General features: G+C 33.6%; 2 protein-coding genes across 2 annotated transcripts; both read right to left on the bottom strand.

Annotated features, from left to right (window-relative positions):
• Positions 1–4,184: 4,184 nt before the first annotated feature.
• On the bottom strand, positions 4,185–4,922 carry LOC144561439 (NDR1/HIN1-like protein 12). The gene has a single exon (XM_078310402.1). The coding sequence runs from the start codon at positions 4,920–4,922 to the stop codon at positions 4,185–4,187; it is 738 nt and encodes a 245-aa protein (XP_078166528.1).
• A 451-nt stretch (positions 4,923–5,373) lies between these two features.
• LOC144561781 (arginase 1, mitochondrial) lies at positions 5,374–9,106 on the bottom strand. Its single transcript, XM_078310875.1, has 6 exons — positions 8,772–9,106; positions 8,216–8,375; positions 7,806–7,939; positions 6,945–7,154; positions 5,990–6,100; positions 5,374–5,849 (listed from the first exon to the last, which is right to left on the bottom strand). Exons 1-6 carry the CDS (start codon positions 8,898–8,900, stop codon positions 5,589–5,591), a joined length of 1,005 nt encoding a protein of 334 aa, XP_078167001.1. The 5' UTR covers positions 8,901–9,106; the 3' UTR covers positions 5,374–5,588.
• Positions 9,107–25,635: the final 16,529 nt, after the last annotated feature.

Genomic DNA, 25,635 nt, shown 5'->3' with positions numbered 1-25,635 from the left:
TTTTAAAATTCGGCCCGCGGATATTATCCGCGCTCGGGACCAAAAAAAATTTTTTTTTTTTTTTTTTTTTTTTTTCGGGGCGCGAATTTTATCCGCGCCCCGGAATAAAAATTCCGGAGCGCGGATAAAATCCGCGGTTGGGGTATTTTTATAAATTTTGTTGAAACTTGGATATTTTAATTTAATTTATTTATTAAATGGGTATTTTTAAAAAAATCGGATTATTCTCAGAACATATATCGATAAGATAATTAATTTATTCTAAAGTAAATTATAATTCATTGAATCATCTGAAAAATTATTTAACTACATATAATGTTAATCATAAATTTTAAAATATTCAGAAACCTACAAATTTTGAAAATTAAGAATTAATAAATCCTACTCAATTCTAAATTAGTTAAGGGAGTTTATATATACTACTATAGTTATGAATTTAATTAACCAAGGAATAAGTTGTAGAAATAGAGATGTATCTGGGCCGGTTTATACAAATGTGAGATTTAAGATCTTATTTACAAAACTGACAGGTGGGACCCGCATATATAATATAATATAATATAATATAATATATATAATATAATATATATAATTTCTTGCATCTTAATTTATCTTGTCCATTTCTTTTTATGAAGACTACTACTCCTTAATTTCCCTCTATACGTGGCAAATTTTCTTTGCTCCAGCTAGCGTGCCACACTAGGACTAGGAGCTGCATGCTTGCTCTTTAATTAATGTACCTGCCTAAACAACTTCTCACACAAAATATATATATTGAACTGGTAATGTCAAGTTGCAAAGATTTAATTTTAGATATGAATTGATTGCAAAGATTTAATTCTAGATATGAATTGATTGTAAGTCCAAGAATTTGCTTCTGACTTTATTCCGTGGATTTATGCCGCAGTTCCGAATTTTAAATCGGGGCCGTGGATTTATTTCACGGTTTGAAATAAAAAATTGGACCGTAGAAAAAATTCACGTTTTGGGCATTTTTATAATTCTGATCAGACCGGTTATTTTTATTAAAATATTTACAAATACTCGTAAATTTATTTTATGAACATTTTAATGAAGTGTCTTCTGTGGGCCGAAGATTTTAAAGTTTAATTACATGGTACATGACAAGTGGGTTCCAATACGGGCCTGAACTAGGTCCAAAGTTTTAAGTTTATGAAGATTCTTAATTTTTTAGCCTGCTGTGCCATATATAGTTCCTCCCACATAACATGCACTTCCTTTTCTTTCTTTTTTTCTCTCTTTTTTTATGCAATAGTAATACTCATTTTTCTTATATACGCTGTTAATCTAGATTTAGAAACAACATATCAGAATTTAGTAGGCTTTGAAAAAATCTTGATCAATATTCATACTTCATATGCTAATTGTTAATTTATAGGAAATACAGAGACAGGTAATAATTTCATTACCAATAAATCAGTACTGCACGTAGAATTAAATTTCACCTGATGTAACAATTAGGATCGAGGTTGTCTGATGTAACAATCTTCAATTGAGATATCATATCAGCTGGCCATCCCCTCTGTTTTTGTTTTTGTTTTTGTTTTTGTTTTTGTTTTTGTTTTTGTTTTTGTGGAGGATCATTTCCAAAGCAAACTTATGAATTAAGATGAGGGAATTAAGGTTATCCCCTCTGCAATAAGGCGCCACACATGCATCAATTGGCAATTCGATCAGACCACTCATGCACGTCTACATGTCCTGCAATTAAACAATTTAATTCACTTTAATTTAGATCGATCGAGGTCATAATATCATTTTAAAAGACATAACTAAAGGCAATTAGAGAACATTAATTAATTACCCAGCTGGGATCAGATCGATGAGATACATACAAGATACATACAACATGCATATATGTCATGATCTGCTAGCTGGTGCTTCTTTTGTTTCTCTTTCCCTTGGTCCAACTCGATCTTTTGATTGAGCACCGAGCGAGCGAGATAGCCTCCTTACGCGCACTCTTCCAAACTCTTTTCGTACATTGAACGCCATACGTACACTCCCGACTCCCGAGTTTTATAACTCCTTTTCTCTTATTTTTATGTGTTTCTTTTTATGTTAATTTGTCTCTTTTATAAGAAATCTCAAACGACTTATATATATAATAATTGATGGTCCGCCTCATCAATTTATCTAATGATATGTTAAACCCTGAATTCAGCCATTTTAACAAGTAACAACAACCCCCCCAAGTGGGCTCAAATACGGGCCTGAATTAGGTCCAAAGCCTTTTAAGTTTGAAGTTCTTAATTTTTTAGGCTGCTGTGCTATAGTCAGGTATCTTTTGTCATCTTGTGTGATCTTTTACGAAAGTTTCAAGTTATTTAACTTTTAGCCAGCTCTAGGTCCTTCCACGTAGGGGTGATTAATGAGCGAGCATGAGCGAGTTAGGGTATGTTCATGCTCGCTCATTAAGTAAATGAGCGAGTTATTAATGAGCGAGTTTAAATGAGCGAGTTGTAAATGAGCGAGTTATGAGCGGCTCACAAGTTATGACTTATGACTCATAACAAAATTATATAGTGTGCCCACGCATAACAAAATTTGTTAAAAGTTATCATAACAAATTGTCATAATTTATTTAAAATAAAATATAATAAAAATTCAACAAAAATATAATTATATTACAAAAATAGAATATTCCAACATAAACTAACAACAGAAACTAATAAAAATTCAACAGCTATCGTCTTGTCGATTTTGACGGTCCTACTTGTGACATATAGATAGATATTTCCTTGTCACATACCTACAAATTTGTATTATGAAAACAATAATGAAAATTCATCTTAAACAAGCAACAAGCAGTTGGGATTTTAAATTGCTAGTTTAGAATTAAACCTTCATCTTAAACAAGCAACCTTGGTTCTGCCGATTTACAAAAAAATGAATATGAAATCATGAATATTAGTATATTACACAAGATTAAATATTATATTGTGCTCACTATATTACACAGAATTAAATATGAAACTATGCTCACTATCTATCAATCTTAATGAGGCAATGTTAGTGTTACACAGAATTACACATGATTAAATGTGGCAGGGATTAGATGTGGTAAATTCTTAATGAGCGAGTTGAGTCATGCTCATGCTCGCTCATTAAGTAAATGAGCGAGTTGTTAATGAGTGAGTTTAAATGAGCGGATAAATGAGCGAGTTTAAGCGAGCTTTTAATGAGCGAGTTATGAGCGGCTCACGAGTTATGAGCGATTTACTCACCCCTACTCCCACGTAACACTTTTTTTTCTTTTTTTACTATGCCATCTCTTATATACGCTTCATGGCCAAATACACTGTTAATCTAGATTTAGAAACAACATACCAGAATTTAGTAGGCTCTCTCTAGTTCAATATTCATACTTCAGATGCTAATTGATTTTTATAGGAAATACAAAGACAGATAATAATAATAATAATTCTGTACCAATAATGATAGATATATGTTGATTTTTATTTTTTATTTTTGCTTGTTTCATTTTAGACATTAAAATCAAGGGAAAATTGGTTATTTGTCACTCCAAAACCTAATTTATCAAAATGTCACTCTAAACTTTGAAATTATAAAAATGTCACTCTAAACTTCATTAATTCCAAATTTTGTCATTTATACTCAATTCTTATATTATTTTTATTAAAAATTAACTGAAAAATACTGTTTTGAAATACTTATTTTATAATTGCACAACCTGGTAAAGAAATACGTATTTCAAAACAGTAATTTTTAATAAAAATAGTATAAGAATTGAGTATAAATGGCAAAATGGCAAATTAATGAAGTTTGAAATGGCATTTTTACAATTTTAATGTTTAGAGTGGCATTTTGATAATTTGAAGATTTTGGAGTGTCATTTTGACAATTTTTCCTTAAATCAAACACTAGTTCTCGACCCATTCTAAATTTTAAGTTTTTGGATTTCATTTGGTCGGATTCCATAGTCAAACATGAATAATTTAAAAGTGCACAATCCGAGACAGGAATTTCAATGTTTCCAATCAAGATCAACAACAACTCGAACGATACAAGTTCGACACACTGTTAACTGCTATTTAAGACATACTTAACAGAAAAAGTAAACAAATCAAAGGTGAAAAAAGAAAAAGAAAAAAAAGAACAGAGAAGGCAAATGCAATGACAAGTTTCTAAGTTGACATGCATTAAGGATCAACGTAACAGTTAGGATTTCCAAGCACCGGCACTTGGCCCATGAACCCCTTGCGAGCACCAATAAGCATGTCGCACCTCACATAAAGTGGGACCCACCTTCCGTAAAATGGCCCTGACTGAAATCTAATCCTCCCTTGCACCACTAACCGCAACCCAATGAAGCCATAGGTCTCATCAGTCATCAACCCCTCCATCACATCATACGACACAGGAACGGCTGCACCACCACCAACCACAGGCGACAAAGCCAGAGAGCTACGGGGCTTTTGTGCCAGTGCTGGTAGCTGAGTTGAATATGTAATAGCCTGGTTGCGATATGAAAGAAAGACAGAAAGACAATCATAATTGATTGAAGAATGTTTGTTAGGGTTTTGGATGAGTATGGTGACTTGTGTTGATGTGGAGACGCAGGTAAATGGTGAGCTAGAGTTGGAGAGAGAGAGTATGGCAAATGAGGTGACAGAGAAACGGGCATGTGTTGGGCGGTAAACAAGGTAGAGTATCAAAGCAATGATGCCTAAAAGGACAAAAAAAGCAACCAGAGCCATGCATAGCCGAGCAGTACCAGTACCAGTACCAGAAGATGAAGATGTCTTTGCAGGAGATTGGCGAGGTAATGGCTTTGGATCAGAGTTGTACACTTTGACATCTTGGTAGTATGGTTTCGGATCATGATGATCCTGTGGTGGAGAGGAACAGTGACATAATCGCTCAGGACAATCAGCCATGGGATAGAGAGAGAGAGAGATAGAGAGATAGACAGGAACGGGGTTTGAACTGAAACAAGCTTCCAAGACTTGAGTTTTATAGAGCTTATGGACTATGTTAGATAGGCAGGTGGCTACTCAAAATGTTCTGATTCTTTCAAAAGAAACCATACATGATTATTAATTGTAAGCTTTATGTAATTCCTTTAAAAAGTTATCAAAAGCAAATTAATGGAAAGCAGTAACATTATTTCAAAGGAGGAGCACGAAGCATATATGCTCTGAGCCTGAGGGCTTTCGCTTTATTGAGAGAATATTTTGTCCAAGCCTCCTCTGTTTCCATTATATTCTATTCTCTTGTCAATAAGCTTCTGCCATACTCTTCATCTTATCATGCATGTACTCGTGGTAATAGCACCAATAAACATAAACAATATAATAATAGTCTATGACCAACCTACAGAGATACAACTCATGGTTCAACACTTCACTATTTAGCTCATTATAATTAAAGGCCGGTAACAAATTAAAAAAAATTGAAAATTGTTCCTTATTTATGCCGTAATCTGCCCATTTGAAACTCCTCAAAATTTATTAAAAGAAATCTTCTAGAATTTCCAACGTCAAAGAAATACAAAGCAAAAGTTTAAGAATACAAGAACCACTCGATTGACAAAATTTTGAATTTTATTTTGAAATTTTGGCAGTGAGTTCGCGTACAAGTTTTGCAGCAACCATTGCTGTCATGCCATCAACCGTGTCACGTTGGGGGTTGAACTCAACCACATCAGCTGCAACAACATCAGCTTGTAAGTTGTGCAGTATGTTTAGCACATCACGGAATGAGAGGCCACCTGGTTCAATGTGTGACACACCTGGTGCAAAAGCCGGGTCTAGGCAGTCTACATCAACTGATATATACACACCCTTCACGCCTTCTCCTAGTTTCTGTCCACACAAATATTAATCATGAATAAGAATTCACCAACGAAATTCCAATTCCAATGTACATAACATGTAATTGCTAAGTCAAAGCCAAAAAATATTTAGTGAAAATGGAAAATATGAGAGAGATACAGAGATAATACGAGATTTTCAAGAATTTCACGATCTTTGGAGAAAGTGCGCATTTCGTACTGCTCCACACCAAACCTCTTCCCTTGTTCACGCCCTTCTTTTGTTATTGACCTTAGTCCTACCTGAAATTCAAAATATACATTACAAAAGCGTTGTTGAATACACGAGTGAAATATAACAAATACAAGTAATAAGTAGGTTTTTAATTGCTTTACTTCTCACGTTACCAAAGTACCATGGGGTCCCAATCCCAGCTTGAACTAATGGTATAGAATTAGGTTCACAAAACTTGACCCGAGCCGACCTATGTAAGACTGACACAATGCTTAGTGAGTCGGATTAGGTTGGGTCCAGATCAAGTATTTATTGACACACTCCAGGTCAGGTCAAGAATGAGTTAAACAAGTCATGATTAAACCCATCTGCTTTTCTTGTATCTTTCTTTATTGCATGTGTTTCAAATGTACAGATTAAGATAAATATTCAAGATATAATCAAGTGCGCAACACTTGGATTTAAACCCATGAGCTTCCATTCTTAAAACAAACATCTTACCACCTCATTAATTGAATCTTTTGTGCCAACAATTATCAATAATTTAAAAATTCTCGTAAAAACTATATTTATAGGGTAGGATACTGGTCAGGTCATATTGACCTGCTGGCGAGTCATGTCCAAGTGTGGGTTTATAGTTATAATATACTTTTAACCCAACTTGACCAAACCCAACATATTGCCACACCACTATCTAAATACTGATTTCTGAAAACTTGAGCAAAAAAGATACAATTAAATAAAAATCACCTTGAGGAGCTGTGGGTTGGGTCATCTTGACCTGTCAGTAGGTGATGTACAACCCAATATTATTGGCACTAGCCAAACCCATCCTAATCTATTGCCACCCTATATAATAAATTCCACTATCCACAAACTTGAGAAATGAGAAAACTATTAAACAAAACTTACCTGGAGGAGCCGTCTTGCATAGCCTCCTTCCATTATACGAGCAAAAGATGAGGCATGTGAGTACTTATTTCCTTCAAATGCATCATAAATGTCAGGATGTGCATCCAAGTGAAGTATGTCCACGGGCCCGCCGAGCTTTTCTGAGACAGCTCTGACCACTGGGTATGAAATTGAGTGATCCCCTCCCAGCACCAGTGGTCTAAGAGGTTCCTACAGAATTAACTCCAATACTATTATTTTTTATGCACAATACACAAAGGCTTTTCAGTACCATAGAACAACAGGTACCAGGTACGCAAGTCATGAACAGTAAAATAGAAAATACTGATTTTATGCATGAAGCTTGAAAAATAAAAATATCATGATTACCTCCACAACATCAGAAATATATAGTGTGCCCTTTTTGTAACATAGTAACAAACAAAATGTTGCACAATATGCAAGGTTTTTCAGTACCATGCAACAACAGGTACCAGGTACATAATTCATTAACAGTAAAATAGGATATGCGGATTTCATGCATGAATCTTGAAAAATGAAAAAATATCACGAGTACCTCCGCAACATCAGAAATATATATACACCCTTTTAGTAAAATAGTAACATACAAAATGTTGCACATGGCCATCATCTACTAATTTCTTCAGAATTTAAGAAAAGAAAATTCCATTTTTCCAATTGATGCAAATATATAATCTCCATAAGTAAATGGGAACAGGTGTAGCCATTACATTGAAAGTTTTTTGTCGAGGTAAGCTTCATATTCTTAAAACTGCATAAAGACATTCATGACAATTCCCTATGTATCGGCTAGGGGAATAAAATCTGATATTTTGCACAATATAACGAATAGGCAATTACCTCTTCCATAACAATTTTTACAGACTCGCTGACAATATTCATTAGCCGGTCATCATCTACACCACAATCACGTATCTCTTGTATCGGCACATCCCCTACATCTGTCAGCACACGTGGGTCGTTCAGCTCCTTCCCTGTACATTATAAGTGCACCCGTAAATCAGATCAAGTAGCTCCTTCCACTTTCGTGTATTTGTGTTATCTGCAGTCTAAATAAAAATGGTCATGCCAAGCTTGTCATGCAGGTATCTTTGGGTTATATGGTTTCTAATCTGATTGCATGGTATTTGCACGAGGTCTGTTAATGACAAGTTAGAACTCTGTGCTGGTAGTATAATCAGGTCAATACCAAGGCAAATTAGCCAAATTCAAAGTTTCTTGATTAACAACGGAATTTTAGTAATAGGTACCTTCTTCTGTGGAAGAATTGGTGCTGCCACACCAAATAGCCTCTCTAATACGAGGTGGCGCAAAAGCAGGACCTTGAAGAAAAGACGAATTGTGTCCCAAAGGAACTCCTAATAGTGATGCTGAGGCCTTTGCACCACCTAGTGCCCTTACTAGCTCTCCCTGTTGGACATAAAACATGATTAAATTGACCATTTACCAGATTTTTGCAGAACAGTACTGATACAAGCTATTCTGTATTCGCATGATCGCATCTGCTGTGTATGGTATCACTCTATCAGTACGTACACTATAACACTACCTCACTAAATTAAACCAGAATTTTCAAATGCCAAAGACACCAACTTAGCATTAATATCTCAAAACAAATTTGCTTCCAACTTGTTCCTAAATTGATGATTTAAGAGCAAAGCATTTTGTTTTGTTTTTTTTTTAAAAGGCCAAGGTTTCATGTATTGAAACTGGTAACTTACACTCCCTCCCTCCCTCCCTCCCAGGACATGTTTAGTGTTGAATCCATCGTACAACCATGCATAATTAGAAAGAAAGAATTGAAACCTTGAGCTTGGCGCGCTCGCGGATAAGTGTAAGAGAGGCATCGATTACACGATTCTGACCTTTCTCGATTAAAGAGGCGGGGATGCTAGCCGCACTCAGTTTTCTTACGTGGTGAATCCACCTTCTCATCCCTCTTTAATCCCTCCTCCTCAATACAAAACAAAGCGAAAAAAGAAAAATCCTAGATACCCTACAAATAAATTAAAGTGCAGATGCCGAAGCCGAACGATAAATTTCTTAGATCGATCAAAGGAAAAGGAAAAGGTACAGTAGGTATGTTTTCTTTTTTTCTCCTTTTTGCCAAATGAAGAGTGGGTGGTGAAATGGGAGTGACTGATGGTCTGATGGATGGTGGGAACACTTCGTACACTTAAATTTCTAATAAAAAATTTACGGAGAACACGTGGTCATATTTATTGGTAGAAAGTTACAACATACAGTGCTGAGTGCTCCTCTTACAGTAGAGACTTTGTAAATTATATTGGTGCATTATGTAGTTAGTGATCCTCTTTGTATTTATTGCATCTGGGAACTCTCAACTCTCCCGTGAGGATGAGGGTGAATTCACATCCTCTCCAATACCTGATAAGGGAATCTTTTACAATTACTAGATCTTAACCGTACTTTTTAACTTGGCACGAATCTCAAAGTCGGTTGAGATTTAATCTCAAACCGTAAAGTAAGTGATCCTCTGCAATAATTGTGCAATATCTGAGAGGATACGGGTTCGGATGAGGGTGAGGACGTGAGGTTGAGGGCCCTCTCAAAAAATGAAAAAATAATAAGGTATGGGCCCTCTTTGTATTCGGTTCATCGGTTCGCTTCGGTAGAAACCGAAATAAAATAAGCAAACTAAAGTTTTATTCAATTTTCAAAAATAGAATCAAACCGAACCGTTATAGTTTATTAACCGAACCGAACCGAACCGAATCAAATTTTTATTCGGTTTGTTCGGTTCAACCGAACATTTTGACAGATAAATTCAATAATTCAAAAATAATCGCAAGATGCCAAGAAACAAGAATGAGTTCAATGTCGCCTGAAAGTCCGAATCAGCAAAAAGAAACAAAAACAAATCAACAACGAGTTCAATCTCAATTTTGCTTTTGTTTTTTTTTCCGTTCAATAAAAACAAAACCCCAAAACCAAGGATGAAGTAAAAAAAATATATTTATATAAACAAAATAATGAATCGCCGTGTTGAATCAGCAAAATATTAGATTAATTAAAAAAGAACATTCACTGATGAATTAGAAAAAAGAAACAAAATAAAACAAGGAGATACTGAGATATCTAACTCGATTACCAGCGGAGATAAACAAAAATATTCTTCCGATACCCATGCATGCTTGCATCGCCTTATTGAATCCCGTTCTCCAAAAAAAGTAGAAAATCCTAGATCCATGAAAGAAAGAGACGACGGAGCAAGAAAATTCAGAACTAGAAGAGATCGAGATGCGAGTCAAAATCTCAGATAGAAAAGGCGGAGAAAGGAGAAGTAGATGAACGAATACCTGAGGAGAAGAAGAAAGGGTTAAGAGTTTCAGATCGTGACTCAAGAGTGAGAGAGTCGATTCCGTGCAGATCCAAGTTTTAGTGAATTAGGATTTTTAAAGTTCGATCGGTTCACTCTATTCAGTTTTCAAAAAATTTAAACCGAACCAACTAAACATTTGAATCAGTTTTAGAAAATAAACTGAACCGATCTATTTAACCGAAAAAACCAATCCACTTAGTTCAAACTCTTTCGGTTCGGTTTAAAACTAACTAAACCGGACTCAATGAACACCCCTAGGCGTAAGGGAAACTATACTGGTACTGCACGCCTAATTTGGCATTTAGTTCATCGACATCGAAAAAGTGAGGTACAAACTTTAAATTGGAGGATTGAAAATGGAGAGCAAAATGAAGAGAGATGACTTGAAAGTCGTGAAATTTATTTTCTTCTGTCATTTTCGACGGCCAGGCAGCCGATTTTTTTTTTAAATATCCATTAAAAAATAATTTAATAAAAATAACCAGATCTGGAGAAAGAAAATGTTGTTTTTTTGGTCCAACTTTGTACCTCTAGTTAACATATCAAAACACCTTCAAAAATCATGAAAATTTACCGACATGCATTCTTGACTTCATAGAATAAGACTGTGAAGTTTCATACAAAATCTCAAAACAGATCGTGAGATATCGGCTCTCAAAAATTGCCCGAACTGCTGAAGGATTTTGTATGAAATTTCGCAGTCTTATTCTATGAAGTCAATAATGCATGTCGGTAAATTTTCATGATTTTTAAAGGTGTTTTGATATGTTAATTAGAGGTGCAAATTTGGGCTATGAAGCACTCCTTCAGCAGTTCAGGCAATTTTTGAGAGCCGATATCTCACGATCTGTTTTGAAATTTTGTATGAAACTTCACAGTCCTATTCTATGAAGTCAAGAATGCATGTCGGTAAATTTTCATGAATTTTAAAGGTGTTTTGATATGTTAACCAGAGGTGCAAAGTTGGGCCAAAAAAACAACATTTTCTTTCTCCAAACTCTAAAAAAAAAAAAAAAATCCGGGCTGCGGAAAAAATCCGCACCCCAGAATAAAAAATAAAAAATAAAAAAAATTCGAGGCGCGGATATTTTCCGCGGCCCGGAATAAAAATTCTGGGTCGCGGAAAAAATCCGCGATTTGGATAGTTTTAAAATTTCAGTTCAGATCTGGTTATTTTTATTAAATTAATTTTTTAATGGGTATTTTTAAAAAAATCGAGCCAGGCAGAAAGCTGCAACTTTGCACATTTTTCCATTTATAAAGTGCGGCACTTTAAATTTTTATTAATAAGAAAATAATTAAATAAATATCGATAATGGAGAGAAAAAATTCTGTTTTTTTAACATCTAAGAAGAACTTTCTCTGGACAGTATAAACTATCACGATCTGCTTAGTAAAATCTAATTACAAACTAACTAAATCACGAAAAAAAAAAATTTCTGACCTTCATAGACTATCACCGCCAGAGGACTTCATAGTCTATCACGGCCAAAGGGCACAAAACCGAATTGCTTGTTGTTATGTGAAGGCCGAAGTAGACGGTTCCCTCTAACCGTGATGGACTATGAAGTCCCGATTTTTTTTTTCCCACAGTTTAACTAAGAAAGTAATTAGATTTTCACTAAACTGGCTATGATAGTTTATAACTTTTTCCTAAATGTCAAAAAATATAATTTTTTTCTCCATTAGCAATATTTATTTAATTATTTTTCTATTAATAAAAATTTCGGACGACAAGTGGGTCCCCGCTTGGCAAGCATTTGGGCTGGGCCTAATTTTACTTTACTTGGTTCTCCGTCATAAAATTATTTTATTTTAGGGCATCTTGCTTGTAGAGAAATGGCCGATTTTTTTAAAAATACCCAAAACAAAAAATAAATAATTTAAAATACCCAGGTTTCGGACAAAATTTTAAAAATGCCCAAACCGCCTCAAAATTCGGCGGTCCGGAATTTTAATTCCGAACCACCAATAAATTCGGCGGTCCGGAATTTTAATTCCGAACCACCAATAAATTCGGCGGTCTGGAATTATAATTCCGAACCACCAATAAATTCGGCGGTCCGGGCCTATAAATACCCCCCAAAGCCTGTTTCTCTCTCCTCACAATTCATTTTCTCAAAATCTCACTCTCTCTCCTCCCCACCCGAATTTCTCCTCTCTTCTTCTCTCTTCTTCCAATTTGCAAGTAAGTCCCTAGATTTTTTTGAAATTTCATTTGTAGTGTAAAAAAGTTGTAGATTAGTCCAATTATGTTAGTAAGGTACCAAAATTAGTATTTTTTTTTTAGTTAGTTGAGTTAGTGCTAATTAGTTATAATTAGGATTAAATAATTACGGTACCAATTTAGTAGTAATTAGTAGCAATGTAGGTATCAAAATATTTATAATTAGTGATAATTATGGTACCAAAGTTAGTTTTAATTTTAACTTGAATTATTTAGTCCAAAATTTGATCGTAATTAGTGCTAATTAGTTATAATTAGGGTTAATTAATTACGGTACCAATTTAGTGGTTATTAGTGTCAATGTAGGTACTAAAATATTTGTAATTAGTGATAATTATGGTACCAAAGTTAGTTTTAATTTTATTTTGGATTATTTAGTCCAAGCTATGATCGTAATTAGTGTTAATTAGTGGTAATTAGTGTTAATTAATTAAAGTACCGAATTTAGTGATAATTAGTGTTAATGTAGGTACAAAATTAGTTTTAATTAGTGATAATTGAGGAGGCCAAAGTTAGTTGTAATTTTATTTTGGATTATTTAGTCCAAAATTTGATAGTAATTATTGTTAATCAGTTATAATTAGGATTAATTAATTACGGTACCAATTTAGTGGTAATTAGTGTTAATGTAGGTACAAAATTAGTTATAATTAGTGATAGTTGAGTATATTTGAGTATATTTTATCATATTTGAGTATATTTTTGTCGTAATTAATGTATTTTAGCATATTTTACCGTGATAAGCGTATTTTAGCATATTTTAGTATATTTTGTCCAAAGAACAATTTTTTTTTTCATATTAACGTAATTTAACCAATTGTAGCATGTCTAATTTTTTTTCAAACGTAGGATGGCTAGGGGACGGCCTAGGAGACCACCACCACCCGACCATACTGATGATCCCATTTCCGTGGACAGCACGGAGCATTTTAGTCCATTATTATGGATACCTCATAGTGAGCATCGAGTCTCACTGGCATCCCGAGAGATACTTGATTACTTTTTCCTTTATTTTTTGAAAGTTTAAATTTTTGCTAATTGCTCATTTTTTTAAGTTTTTATGTTGTTTTTTTTTTTCAACACAGAGTCAGGACCTCCTAGAATGTAAGAATCGGGCATACGGCATGCAGTACTACTCTCTGATGGACCCGTATCTACGAAATTTGGGGTTGTACCATTTGGTTGATATTTTGGAGACGGAGAGCAAGGCTACTAATGCATCCCTCATCCAGGCACTAGTGGAGCGATGGCGCCCCGAGACGCACACGTTCCACTTCCAGTTTGGAGAGATGACAGTGACTCTTCAGGATGTGAGTGTCCTTTGGGGTTTGCCCATCCAGGGCATGCCCGTCGGTGGCATATCATACTCCACTGATGATAAAACGATTAATGCCACCCTCGCAGAGTTGTTGGGAGCGGAGCCAGCTATACGCGATAATGGCGGGAAGTCGAGGTTTCATGTGAAGAAGACGGCACTGCGAGCTCTATTCGTTTAAAAGAAAATTGGTTTGGTTTGGTTTGGTTTGGTTCTAACAATTCTAATGATTTATGACGAGTTTAAAAGACAATAAAGAGAATTAAAGTTGTTTTCAATTAATAAAAAGGCATTTCCAGGGTTCAGATTTCATTTCTGTTCAGCCCCGAGGCATACGGCCCGTATGGATTCCCGTAGGGGACCCCGAGTTAATGCTGCAGCTACTGTTTTCTGTGTTGATACTAATGTTTAGGGTTTCTATCGACCAAATCTAGATACCTAACCTCAACTTTCGCATTTTGGCCTAGTACCCGATTACCGGACTCAAATACTTCCCTCTTAGATGCGTTAAACCTCAACTTTCGCATTTTGGCCTAATTTATCTAAGTTACTTGTTGGTTTACTAAAAGTATCCAAGGACTTTCGTCTCAAGGAAAGTTTCACCTTTCGGGTACTCCTTGGTTTCACCCTACTTCATATACTTTATTCAGTTGGATTAAATGTCATAGACTTGGCTCCTAACACTTAGATGTGCGCATTCATCTAACGGGACGACTAATCAATTCAAGCAAGCACAAATAAAGCAATCAAAATACTAGTCAACAAGGTAAAAACCAAGCATTCAACACAAAATCCAAGTAGCATGCAAACAAAACCAAACTAGAAACTACATCTTAACCCTAGAAACAAAGTAAATTAGCTACTCATGTTCATAAGATAACACAAATAACAAGAGATAAAAGAGTTCATGACAAAACAGTGGAGAAATCCGAAGATCCATTGCAAACTCGCGTTTTTCACTTCTCTTCCTCTTCTCCTCCTCTTGTCTTTTGCTCCAAGAAAGGTTGTCCAAGTTCCAGTGGTGAATCCCCCTTTTTTTGGTGAGGAAAAATCTCATTTAATGCCCCAGATCGCGCCCCAAAAGGCTTCCTTTTCGGCCTCCTTAAATTATGCTCATTTCAGATTCCAGCTGGATTTTCCGAATTAGCGCCCTACGGGTCGTAGGGGACCCCGTACGGGTCGTATGCCTGTGCTTTGTCTTGGAGACTTTGTGCCTCTGTTGTGGAACCTTATGTGTAGTTGGGCAGATCCTGTACGGGCCGTACAAAATGTCATACAGGCCGTTTGAAAAGTAGTCAGATCCAGTTTTTCGCCCTTTTTCCTGCAAAATACCAAACAAAGCATAGCAGTACCACATTTCATCGAAATATAAGTAAAAAGTCCACATTTATAGGCTTTAAAGCACAGGTTTCAGTGTAAATCAGGACTGTAATTTAGATATAGTATGGAGATATCAGGTACAAATAAAATAAGAAAATATTTATAAATAAATTAAAAAATAAGAAAACAACAATATGTGGTTTATAACCATAATAATACCGTAGTTAGCTTAAGCAGAAAAATCATATAATTTTCTCACAAAAGCAAGCATGCTTATATATATTGACATTAAAGAGACCTCTAATAAGCCGGAGGAGCATCTACAGAGGACAACAGTCCCAAAGTTAATATGAAAGAAATATCCATGGTATATTACTCATGACCTCGAATGTAAAATCCACCAAAGAAGAAATTAACAAATTTTATCTCACTAACGAAAACCCTTTGTGCCTTGCCAAGAGAACATTGCTATGTACATCTCCAGATGCACCCTGAAATTCATGTCAGATTAGGGGTGTAAACAAAGCCGGATTATCTGATGGATATCCACTCCGAATCCGCTTATAATCTGAATCCGAATTAAATGGATACGGAATACTCCCAAATCCGGATAATTATCAAATATCCACAGAATATTCGAATTCGAATATGGATAGTAATTTTTAAATGGAGCGGATATTCAAACCATCCGAAAAGTAATCGGACCAGCTTACCAGTTGAATTCATCTGCAAAGGCTTCGGACCTGCTAAGCAGAAACATGATTAAAACCCCATTAGCACTAAAATAATTAGCCTTGCTGGGATTCGAACCCTTGTCCTCCAAGGCGGCCATTTTTTTTAATACCCAAAAAAAAAAATATATATATATATATAAATAACCTCTGTTTCAGGTTTTTTTCATATATGCCCTGACCGCTTGGAAACGGGACGGGCCAAAACTTTAGCAAACCGCCCATGCAATGGGCGCTTCATGCCATTACCAAACCACCCATATACTGGGCGGTCCACTTTTTCTTTTTTTTTTCTTTTTTTTTTGAAGTTTTGTTTTTTTTTAAACAGAAATTTTTTTATTTTTTTTATTTTTTGTATTGAAATATTAGAAATATTGTATATATTTCTTTAAAAATAGATGAAATACAATATAATTTGATTTATTAGAAAGACTACAACAAACAACCAGGATCAATATTTTTCAGGCCGGATTTTTCGCGGCTGTAAGAAAAATTAATATATTTCTTTGTGTTATTGGATAAAAATAAAAATGCTTAAATTCCGAGTTATTGATCCCGGTTCAAAAGTCACTTCTATGTAATCTAGAAAATATTATAATCCTTCTAGGACATTTAATTTATAAAAAGTTGTATCTATTTTGAGAATTCTTTTTGAATAACAATTATTAAATAACTTAAAGTTTTTATTTTTTTTCAAAAATAGATACAACTTTTTATAAATTAAATGTCCTAGAAGAATCATAATATTTTCTAGATTACATAGAAGTGACTTTTGAACCGGGATCAATAACTCGGAATCTAAGCATTTTTATTTTTGTCCAATAACACATAAAGAAATATATTAATTTTTCTTACAGCCGCGAAAAATCCGGCCTGAAAAATATTGATCCGGGTTATTTGTTGTAGTCTTTCTAATAAATCAAATTATATTGTATTCCATCTATTTTTAAAGAAATATATTCAACATTTCTAATATTTCAATACAAAAAATAAAAAATAAAAAAAAAATTTCTGTTTAAAAAAAAATGAAGCGCCCCTGGCTTGGGCGGTCTGGGGTTCCACTTTTTTTTTTTCTTTTTTTTTAAGTTTTTTTTTTTTTAAACATAATTTTTTTTAGTTTTTTTATTTTTTGTATTGAAATATTAGAAATGTTGAATATATTTCTTTAAAAATAGATGGAATACAATATAATTTGATTTATTAGAAAGACTACAACAAATAACCCGGATCAATATTTTTCAGGCCGGATTTTTCGCGGCTGTAAGAAAAATTAATATATTTCTTTATGTGTTATTGGACAAAAATAAAAATGCTTAGATTCCGAGTTATTGATCCCGGTTCAAAAGTCACTTCTATGTAATCTAGAAAATATTATGATCCTTCTAGGACATTTAATTTATAAAAAGTTGTATCTATTTTTGAAAAAAAAATAAAAACTTTAAGTTATTTAATAATTGTTATTCAAAAAGAATTCTCAAAATAGATACAACTTTTTATAAATTAAATGTCCTAGAAGGATTATAATATTTTCTAGATTACATAGAAGTGACTTTTGAACCGGGATCAATAACTCGGAATCTAAGCATTTTTATTTTTATCCAATAACACATAAAGAAATATATTAATTTTTCTTACAGCCGCGAAAAATCCGGCCTGAAAAATATTGATCCGGGTTATTTGTTGTAGTCTTTCTAATAAATCAAATTATATTGTATTCCATCTATTTTTAAAGAAATATATTCAATATTTCTAATATTTCAATAAAAAAAAAAAATTCTGTTTAAGAAAAAACAAAACTTAAAAAAAAAAAAAAAAAAAAAAAAGTGGACCGCCCAGTATATGGGCGGTTTGGTAATGGCATGAAGCGCCCATTGCATGGGCGGTTTGCTAAAGTTTTGGCCCGCCCCGTTTCCAAGCGGTCAGGGCATATATGAAAAAAACCCAAAACAGAGGTTATTTTTATATTTTTCTTTTTTTTTTGGGGTATTAAAAAAAATGGCCGCCTCCAAGGTCAAGACTTTGTGATAAAGTATCAAACCACTACACCACTTTATCTTTTATTATCATTTCTTTATACAGACTTTATCTTTTATTATCATTTCTTTATACAGACTTTATCTTTTATTATCATTTCTTTATTCTGTATATATAATATATCAAGAGTGAGTCTATGGTACTATGCATATCACGGGTTGTTACCGTGCCACGGCTCTATATTCGAGTTTTCAAATCTTAACGGTCGATCCGAACCGTTCATCTTGTTCTCCATATTAATATGTGTTTGGAGACCAAATTTTACATTTTTTGAAAATTTTTTACTATTTTTTTAGATATCTAGAATATCACTTGATCTGAAAATTCTGGACCATCCAAAAATAGTGATTTTCAATAAATCTAAAAAAATAGTAAAAAAATTTCAAAAAATGTAAAATTTGGTCTCCAAACACATATTAATATGGAGAACAAGATGAACGGTTCGGATCGACCGTTAGAATTTGAAAACTCGAATATAGAGCCATAGCACGGTAACAAATCGTAATATGCATTAGACTCACTCATATATCAATAGATCATCTCCCATCTCTTCAATATTATAATGAATATTTATATTTAATTCTTTTTATTAATATTTGTATTTTAAAAGTTCATATACCTCAATTATCCGACAATTATTCGTCTTGTATTCATATTCGAATCCGTATCCATAAATTATTCGCTTCGTATCCGTATCCGTTTTAAGTGGATTTGGTTTTTCATTTTGACATCCGTTTACTATCCGTATCCGTATTCATTTTCGCTCATTAAAATGTGGATATGGATATGATTTTACCACTATCCGCTCCGTATCTGCTCTGTTTTCACCTCTATGCCAGATTTACCCTGATTAGTTTTTCTTTTGTTCTTTTCTTTTCTCTTTTTCTGATTCCCCTAACGCGGGGTAGTTTTTGTTTTTATTTATTATTTGAAACATGGGGTTAGAGGTGTCAATGGCACCCTTTTTTTCATTTACCCGATTCGTATTGTATCTGATAAGACATGTATGAATACACTTTTTTATTTGTATTGGATACAGATACATGTATATAATTTTTTTCGTTATCTAAATGGGTAAGGCTACGAGTAAAACTTATTTCGTACTCGTTATCTGATCGGGTAATTATAAAAAAAATTATATATAGTATATATATTAATAAACACTGAAAAGATGACTTTAATTGGTTTATTTGCAATTAGCATGATCAACTCTATTTTTTTTTTACCATAAGTTGAAGCTCACGACTATTTATTTTTTGTTTGTTTTTTCTTCTCTCAGAATTATGTTTAATTGCAATAGCGTTTAAAGTACAACCAATCATATAAACTATTTCTTTTTGTTTTCTTTTTTCAATTTTTTTTATCACCACCACTAATCATTATACCTTTCTAAAATTTATCCGTACAAAACCTTACTAAATAAACACAATTTAAACAAATTCGCAGACTAAAATTAATGAGTAAAGCTAGGGTGTGACATGCTCACCAAGAAAGTTTGGTGAGCATAGCTCCAAAAGTATATCGGATCGACGTCAAATGTCTAATCCAAACCGTTGAAATCCATGTACTTCATGAGTGATGCATATACATGTAAAATTTTGAAAGTTTTAAGTTTATTTGTGTTACATTCCGAAATTTTAAAACTTGATTAAAATTGATAAATCGATCAATTGGCTTAAATAAAAAAAGTTTAATTAAATTAATGATCGTTCAGAAATTTTCTGACCGACTAAAACGAAAATAAAATTTCGTAATATAAATAATGTATGAAATTATGTATAATAAAATTTAGAGATTTAGAAATAAAATAAAATATAGCACTAGAAATAAAATTATAATTATAAGAAAATATTCGTGCAAATAAAATATAGAATTTATAAAGCTCGTTCATTTAGAACTTTTAGAAAATTAATTGAATATACATAATCATAAAAAAGAGAAATCAAATTATTCGAATCTTAAATTGAGAAATAAATATACAAATTTTATGTGCGAATATAGTTACAAAAATTTACGAACTTTCGATTTGAATTTATGAAAGGAACATAATTTAAACCAATTAAATGAAACTATATTAAGGTTTCGAATTATTTGGACCATTGGATTCCAGCCAGCACGAATCTTGAAGCAGCCCCATTTAATACACCCCTCTCCCTCTCTTTCTCTCTTCTCCCTCCCTGTACGTGAACCCCCAGCCCCCCCCTCTGTTACGCCAAAGAAAGAAGAGACAGGGGGCTCCGCCCCCCCCCCCCCGTCCCCGTCGCCGGCGAGCCACCCCCGCCCCACCCTCTCCTCTCTCTCCTCCTTGGTTCGGAAAACCCCAGCCCGCCGTCTCTCTCTTTTTCCCGCCTCTCTTCCCCACCCGTCAAAACCCTAACCCGCGCCCTTGCTCACTGACCCGCGGCCCCACTAGAAAACCCTACCTTTCTTCTCTCCCTAAACCGTGGACCCTTCCCGACTGACCTCTCTCTCGTTGTCTCGGTTGCCGTTGAGTTTGGATTTTGGGAAACCCTAGAATTCGGATTTTTGGTGGTGCTTGCCATTTCGGTTCCACTGGTGCTTTCTTGGGGTGCTATGATGCTTGCTAGTGCCCGAGTGAGATGGCCGCGAGGCGAGGCGAAACCCTCGGAATCGGCCGCTTTCTTTCGATATTTTCTATTTCGGGTAAATTCTAAAAAAAAGAAATTCACCTCTAAATTCTTGATGAATCGATTAATGTCGTAGGATGTGAAATTGTTAATTTCGAGTACGGGTTGTTGATTTTCCCGACTCGATCGATTTGCTCGAATAAATTAAGTATAAGGGGTTATATTGCAAAATGATTTTTATTAATGGTTGGAAATTGTAAAATATATACCATAGTGATGTGTATGAATTAAAGGGAATTGTAGTTAGGATTTTGTAAAGGGAATTAAAATTAATTACACCTTTGCTCGGGTTGTTGATTTTCCCGGTAATGGTGCTGATTTTGTGTGTGTACCAGTCCTTGACTTGACATGGACCCAAAAATGTAAATAAATTAAATTGAAGGTTGTTTTGTGCAAAATACAAGCCTTGGGAATTTTTATAAAAATAAGGGGGTATGAATTATAAAAATATAAGGCCTATGTGAGTTGTATAAATATAAGGGACCAATTTGTAAGATGTAAATTGTGAGGCTATGACCGGCCATGCATGTGAAGTATTATAAATTGAGCCATATGTGAATTGAAATAATTGTAAAGAGGACTGAAATTGAAATGTTATAAATGGACTTGGAGTAAATTGTGAATTATTAATTAGCGGCTTAAACCCTTGCTAAATTATGGGCTTTTAATTAAATTGAATTGAATTAAAATGATTATAAATGAGCCAAAAGGTATAAAAGAATTGACGAATTAAAAATACGGCTTTTGGAATTTAAGTTTGAGAATGTAACCGAACTAAACCAAGTAATCGTATAATATAGGTGTAGGCTCAGTCGAGCCAGATATCGCGAGGAAATTCGAGACGCCCGATCCGTAATTAAGCGGTACGCTCGTCATATTCAGGTGCGGGATTCTTGGACTTGTTTGATACTTTATTTTCAGGAATTAAACTGTGTTTTCGTTTGTCATGTTGAATATCATTGATTGCATCACTGAATTGCGTAGAGCATTTGCATAGCCCAATCAAATTAAACTCGAATTGATCTGAATTGAATGATTTGCATACTGGTATGGTTATAGGTTATGTCGATCTATTGTGATCTGATTTTGATTTAAAGTCACCACGAGTGGAATTGATATGTGTGTGAATGGATTTACGAAGTTAAGCACTTGGATCCAATTAATTTGCCAAGTCGGGCTGTATGCTGACTTGGATTCCCAGGATCCTAAATGGCCTTAGGTGAACGGCCCTCGATATTTCCAGTACCGGTTGGGACGAGGGAGGGTGATTATGTTATGTGATGAGATGTGATTTGAGATCGTGGGTGACATGTGTAACGTCTGTGGCTCGGTGGCATTCTCCTACGTGTTAATGCATTTGGAAAGGTCAATTGAATATTACGACTATTGGAATGATTCCAAAGTGGATTTTCTTTATATGATTCGAACCAGACCGTAATAAACTGTTAAGCCAAGCGATTGCAGATGAGTGTCAGATAAAGGGTCCAGCGGTTGGCCATCTGTAGGTGTCAGTAACCCTACAGATGTGGGTTTGATAAAGGTTCAGCTCGAAAGAACATCTGTAATTGCTACAAGCCCTAATGAACTGAGTTATGAATCGAGTTAAGCCAAAATATATGTTGTGTTTGAAATTCATCTTGGAAATTCCGTAAACTGTGTTGCAGGTTGATAAAATGTTGTCGAGTAGTGGCATTCTGTTATTTATGTTTACGAATATATATCTGTTTGAACTGTTATTGGTTTGAGTTTCATTTTTGAATATAGAGTTTGATTGCAAGTCCAATAATCTAAACTGTGGCAAATTTCGCACTGGGAATTTATTCTCACCCCCTCTCCCCGATTATTTTCAGGTTTGTTACTCGGACGCAGCGAATGAGGATATTGGTAATGCATATAAAAGATCCACTGCCTTGCGTGTATATGTGACGATTGATTTATACACGCGACAGGCTGTCAGACCCCCGGTGGATTTGGGGTGTGACAATTTGCTACACGGTCAAGTGGTCAATGAAATAATAAAAATTAAATATATAAAATAACTTATAATAAAATGTTCATTTCTTTGACCACTTGACCGTGTAGCAAATAAACTCGAAACTTTCAAAATTTTGCATGTATATGCATCACTCATGAAGTACATGGATTTCAATGGTTTGGATTCGACATTTGACGTCGATCCGATATACTTTTGGAGTTATGCTCACCAAACTTTCTTGGTGAGCATGTCACACCCTAGCTTTACTCAAAATTAATTAAACAAACATAACTTAATAAACAAGCATAATTAAATCAATAATATTTAATTTTAATAGATTAGGTTAATTTTAAGTTAAGTTAATATTATGTAGCCTAACATAATTTGCAATGTGGTCAGTTCACTCTGATATCATTTTGTGTGTGTGGTCAATTCACTATGATCCTAAATTTTTATTAATATCCAAAATAAATTTCAAATTCTACCCATTTTTTTGCAGAATTTCAAAAATTGTCCAAACCGGTCAAAATTTCATCGATTTTCCAAAATTGGGACCGGTAAGATTTTGACCGATTTCAAGAAAAGAAACCGGTGAGATTCTCACTGGGTTTGTATTTTTTTGTGTGTTTTTTATGTTTTTTTACAAAAAAAGATTTTTTTTAATTTATTTATTTTTGGTATGGAAATATAATACTGTTTAATATATTTCTTTGAAAATAGATGAAATACAATATAATTTCATTTATTAGAAAGACTGACAAATAACCCGGATCAACATTTTTCAGGTTGGATTTTTCGTGGCTGTAAGAAAAGTTAATATATTTTTTTATGTGTTATTGAAAAAAAAATATGCTTTGAATTTGAATTAGTGATATCTCTTTAAAAGTCACTTCTAGGTAATAAAAAAAATATTGTGATCCTTATAGTTCATTTAATTTCTAAAAAGTTGTATCTATTTTGAAAAAAAGTTGAATAACAATCATTAAATAATTTAAAGTTTTTGTTTTTTTTTTTAAAATAGATACAACTTTTTAGAAATTAAATATACTAGAAGGATAACAATAATTTCTATATTTACTTAGAAGTAACTTTTGAATCGGAATCAATAACTCAAAATCTAAGCATTTTTTTCCAATAAAACATAAAGAAATATATTAATTTTTCTTATAGCCGCAAAAAATCCAACCTAAAAAATGTTAATTCGGGTTATTTGTCGCAGTCTTTCTAATAAATCAAGTTATATTGTATTTCATCTATTTTCAAAGAAATATATTAAACATTTCTAATATTTCAATAAAAAAAATAAAAAAATAATGTTTTGTAAAAAAAAAACGCGTTTTTTACCTCTATATATATATATATATATAGAGGTGGGCTATGGTGAGTTGCGAAGTAAAACGCGTTTTTACTTCGCGCCGTATTTTTATTTTGAAAGTCCAAACGACCGATCCGAACCGTTAGATGTTTAATCCATATTGAAATGTGCTTGGAGACCAAATTTTACATTTTTTGGAATTTTTTTACTATTTATTAAGCATTTTTTAAAATTGCTGTTTTGTTGTGAACAGTAAAAAAACAGTAAAATTTTCTGGACCATCAGATCAGCGACATTCAAAATTGCTTAATAAATAGTAAAAAAAATTCAAAAAATATAAAATTTGGTCTCCAAGCACATTTCAATATGGAGAACAAGATGAACGGTTCAGATCGATGTTTTAAACTTTAAAATAAAAAAATATGAGCGTGAAGTAAAATAGTCGCTTTACTTCGCAACTCACCGTAGCCCACCTCTATATATATATATATATATATAGAGGTTGACTAAGATCAAAGTGGTAGTTCCTGAGCTTTGGTGCTACCAATTCGTTTTTCAATTTTTAAATTTCAAAACGTCGATCCGAACCGTTCAAGTTGTTCTCCATATTAAATTGTACTTGGAGACCAATTACTTAATTTGTCTCCATAATTCGTTTTTCAATTTTTAAATTTCAAAACGTCGATTACGATTGAGAGATGAAACTTCAGATTTGATATCAGCTCTCCAATTACATAATTTGTCTTCTTTTGATTAAATGCATATGTTTTATGTATAAAAGTCTAAATTTAGTTAAAAACATACTCACCACATGTGCTGCCACACGATACGTTATAATTAAAATTGAACAAATTCTGAAATTTAGCGATATATTTATCTATTTCCTTATTTCTTTGTTTCCATATTTCTCCTCTTCAATTGAGAAGACTCCACATTTCATTTTCTTATTTATTATTTCCTTATTTCTTCGTTTCTATACAGACCACAATGGAAATTATTTTCTTATTTTCTTATTTCTCTTTCTTTCTTTGTGTGTGTGTGTGTATTCTAAATTGGAAACAAAGAAGAATATAAATTGGAACGTGTGTGAATATATATTTTTATTATAATATGTGTGTGTGTATATATATCCTATACATACACACGATAACACTTTTTATTATGTATTTCCCCTCAAAAGTTTATAATATCGTATTTACCCTTTTAAATTATAGAAAATCACATATTTATCCATACTAACTCTACAATATATCAAATGTATCCAAAATTAGTAAAATAATAATATTTAGGACTCTAAAATTTACTCCATAGACCACAGTATTATATTAAATTATTAATTAACAAAGTGTGAACCATTCTATCCTTTTTTTTCTTCTCCTAGATCTCTGTCCTTGAGTGCCCGCACCTAAGAAATGAGCGATGCTCTATAACATTCAAACACAACACCAAGGAAATGAGCAACCTACAAGAGGAAGTAGCATATCAGGAAAGATTCAACTGAATAATCAAAAGCTGTTGTCAATGGCAAAACAAAAAACCATCGTGGTACCACTGGTACGACAACTGTCAACTGTTACATATTATTGTATCAGCAGGCGTACACATGAGGGTGATCAGGGAAGATATGCAAAATCATACCATAAAGGGATATTGATTGACAGAGTAAACAAGGGGTTGTTTTAGAACATATTGTAAAGAAGGGACAAACTACATTGGATCTGTTGATCGTCTAGTAGCAGGTTTTGAAGCAAAGATTGTGGAC

Source organism: Carex rostrata, chromosome 11 (genome assembly GCF_964058835.1).
Source record: "Carex rostrata chromosome 11, lpCarRost1.2, whole genome shotgun sequence".
Lineage (NCBI taxonomy): Eukaryota > Viridiplantae > Streptophyta > Magnoliopsida > Poales > Cyperaceae > Carex > Carex rostrata.
Note: the sequence above shows the minus strand (reverse complement) of the source record. Positions and strands in the feature narration are given on the sequence as shown.

What these genes read in the sequence shown, in the direction of transcription:
- LOC144561439 (XM_078310402.1), bottom strand. Translation starts at nt 4,922, where the DNA reads ATGGCTGATTGTCCTGAGCGATTATGTCACTGTTCCTCTCCACCACAG.
- LOC144561781 (XM_078310875.1), bottom strand. Translation starts at nt 8,900, where the DNA reads ATGAGAAGGTGGATTCACCACGTAAGAAAACTGAGTGCGGCTAGCATC. An exon ending in ATGCAAGACGGCTCCTCCAG is followed by an intron (nt 6,101 to 6,944) that starts GTAAGTTTTGTT and finishes TTTGAATTTCAG; the next exon opens with GTAGGACTAAGGTCAATAAC. An exon ending in GTGAAATTCTTGAAAATCTC is followed by an intron (nt 5,850 to 5,989) that starts GTATTATCTCTG and finishes TTGTGTGGACAG; the next exon opens with AAACTAGGAGAAGGCGTGAA.